Below are 2,933 nucleotides of genomic sequence, written 5' to 3' on the forward strand. Positions count from 1 at the left end.
CTTTGCCTAAATAAAATTATAATTTAAAATAATATTAAAATTTTTAGCACGTGCATAAATTCTCTACCATGGATGAATTTACATAACATTTCAGTAATTTATTCTTTCAGGACATCTTTTGGCTATATATGGGGTCTCTGGCAGTTGAAACCGAGTCAATAGACCAATGGAACTATAGATTTTTAGGGATTAGTGAATCAGGGAAAGGAGATTATGAATTTCCACAAGTTTTGTCACTATTATTCTCAGTTCTCAAGAAGACCATTCAAAAGAATGAGAGTTCGTCGGATTCTACGACGAGGAAAGCTAATGACACCATTGACCATGGTCTCAGAGCACAGGATCTTAGCATACAAAGTTACACTGAGCGCATATTCAAGTACTCAAATTGTAGCCATTCATGCTTTATCCTTGCACATGTATACATTGACACATACCTCGTGCAACCAGGTGTCCATCTTTCTTGCCTCAATGTTCATCGGTAGCTAATGACAAGTGTGGTCATTGCAGCAAAATTCATTGATGATGCGTAAGTATTACATGCGTTCTTCTTTCCAAATGTTTTGACTTTGGATTTAGTTCTAAAAAAGTGCTCATAGTTCTTTGGGAGTCTTCTGTTAAGTTTGTTACATTTGTTTATGTCATAGAATATATCATGTTTCAATTTCCTTTTTATTAAAAAAAATTCCTCTTTCATGCTTGCTACAGTACATTTTTTATCTATTTTCAAACCAAGTGCTTCTATGCCACTCATTTATTGCGTTCCATTAACAAAGTCATTTGTCCATTGACCTAATATAGATAAACTGTGTTTATAATATCTTCATTTTATTAACTACTGTAAAAAAATGTTTTTCAGATTAGCAATTACTAAATTTCGTACTTGAAAACTTTCATTTAGGTGGTAAAAAAGGGAGAACAAGTGGTTGCTTAACAGAGCCTTCTCGTCACCATGCATCAGGACAAGCCGAAAATGCAGGCAGCTTACTAAAAAATCGAGTAGCAAATGATTCAAAAGAAGCTTTGATGAGTCAATAGTTCTATATGTCATTGCTATTAGCCAGTGATAAGTCAGCTTCAGTGGACCTATGCTACATCTGAATTTCATTCTTATAAGATGGTTGATTGAAACTCAATGGTGTATATCAAATAAAATTCTTTAATAAAATTATTCATTGTTTTCTATTGTTAAGGACGCAAACAATCTATTTAATCCTTTTTAATTTTTCTTACAAATGTTTATGCCTTAAAATATTACAGATTTCATTTTGTCCTAGGATTTAACTATAGTTTCTACCAAGCCAGGTCCATACTGCCTTTGATTTATTGTGCAGAATAACAAGTTTTTTCCCCATGATTGTGCTTAGGCATTTGAGGAAGCTGTTTAAGGTGGATCCCGCAAATTTTATGATGACCATTTGTGGGAATGATGCCTTGAAAGAGCTTTCATCTCCAGGAAAGAATGAGAGCTTCTTCCAATTGACAAAGTATGATCGGTTCATGATAAATAAGGTGAAGAAATCTGAAGTAAAGGTTGATTAGCTTAGCTCTTTCAGCCTAAAATCTTTTATTTGGTCTTTCCTTTATGGTGAATGTTGACTCTCTGATTGGCAGAAATGCTCATGACAGAATTTCAATGCATTCGTTTGTTTCAGAGCATTACTTGTGGAAGTCATATATTAACAAACCAATAGTTGAAATTCTGAGTAACGAGTAGATGCTCTACCCTGGATGAATTTACATAACATTTTAGTAATTTATTATTTCAGGACATCTTTTGTCTATATATGAGGTCTCTGGCAGTTGAAACCGAGTCAAAAGACCAATGGAACTATAGATTTTTAGGGATTAGTGAATCAGGGAAAGGAGATTATGAATTTCCACAAGTTCTATCACTATTATTCTCAGTTCTCAAGAAGACAATTCAAAAGAATGAGAGTTTGCCGGATTCTACAACGAGGAAAGCTAATGACACCATTGACCATGGTCTCAGATCACAGGAACTTAGCATACAAAGTTACACTAAGCGCATATTCAAGTACTCAAATTGTAGCCATTCATGCTTTATCCTTGCACATGTATACATTGACAGATACCTCGTGCAACCAGGTGTCCATCTTTCTTGCCTCAATGTTCATCGGTAGCTAATGACAAGTGTGGTCATTGCAGCAAAATTCATTGATGATGCGTAAGTATTACATGCGTTCTTCTTTCCAAATGTTTTGACTTTGGATTTAGTTCTAAAAAAGTGCTCATAGTTCTTTGGGAGTCTTCTGTTAAGTTTGTTACATTTGTTTATGTCTTAGAATATATCATGTTTCAATTTCTTTTTTATTAAAAAAATTCCTCTTTCATGCTTGCTACAGTACATTTTTTATCTATTTTCAAACCAAGTGCTTCTATGCCACTCATTTATTGCGTTCCATTAACAAAGTCATTTGTCCATTGACCTAATATAGATAAACTGTGTTTATAATATCTTCATTTTATTAACTACTGTAAAAAAATGTTTTTCAGATTAGCAATTACTAAATTTCGTACTTGAAAACTTTCATTTAGGTGGTAAAAAAGGGAGAACAAGTGGTTGCTTAACAGAGCCTTCTCGTCACCATGCATCAGGACAAGCCGAAAATGCAGGCAGCTTACTAAAAAATCGAGTAGCAAATGATTCAAAAGAAGCTTTGATGAGTCAATAGTTCTATATGTCATTGTTATTAGCCAGTGATAAATAAGCTTCAGTGGACCTATGCTACATCTGAATTTCATTCTTATAAAATGGTTGATTGAAACTCAATGGTGTATATCAAATAAAATTCTTTAATAAAATTATTCATTGTTTTCTATTGTTAAGGACGCAAACAATCTATTTAATCCTTTTTAATTTTAAAATTCTATCATATGTTTGATACATGGTTTAATTTAAATAAATCTTA

The 2,933-nt window shown here is 33.0% G+C and overlaps 1 protein-coding gene across 1 annotated transcript; it reads left to right on the forward strand.

The window, feature by feature from the left end:
• LOC109823274 (cyclin-P3-1-like) lies at window positions 1,354-2,144 on the forward strand. Its single transcript, XM_020389558.1, has 2 exons — window positions 1,354-1,533; window positions 1,770-2,144. Exons 1-2 carry the CDS (start codon window positions 1,354-1,356, stop codon window positions 2,142-2,144), a joined length of 555 nt encoding a protein of 184 aa, XP_020245147.1.

This window comes from Asparagus officinalis, chromosome 9, assembly GCF_001876935.1.
Source record: "Asparagus officinalis chromosome 9, Aspof.V1, whole genome shotgun sequence".
In the NCBI taxonomy this organism is placed as follows: domain Eukaryota; kingdom Viridiplantae; phylum Streptophyta; class Magnoliopsida; order Asparagales; family Asparagaceae; genus Asparagus; species Asparagus officinalis.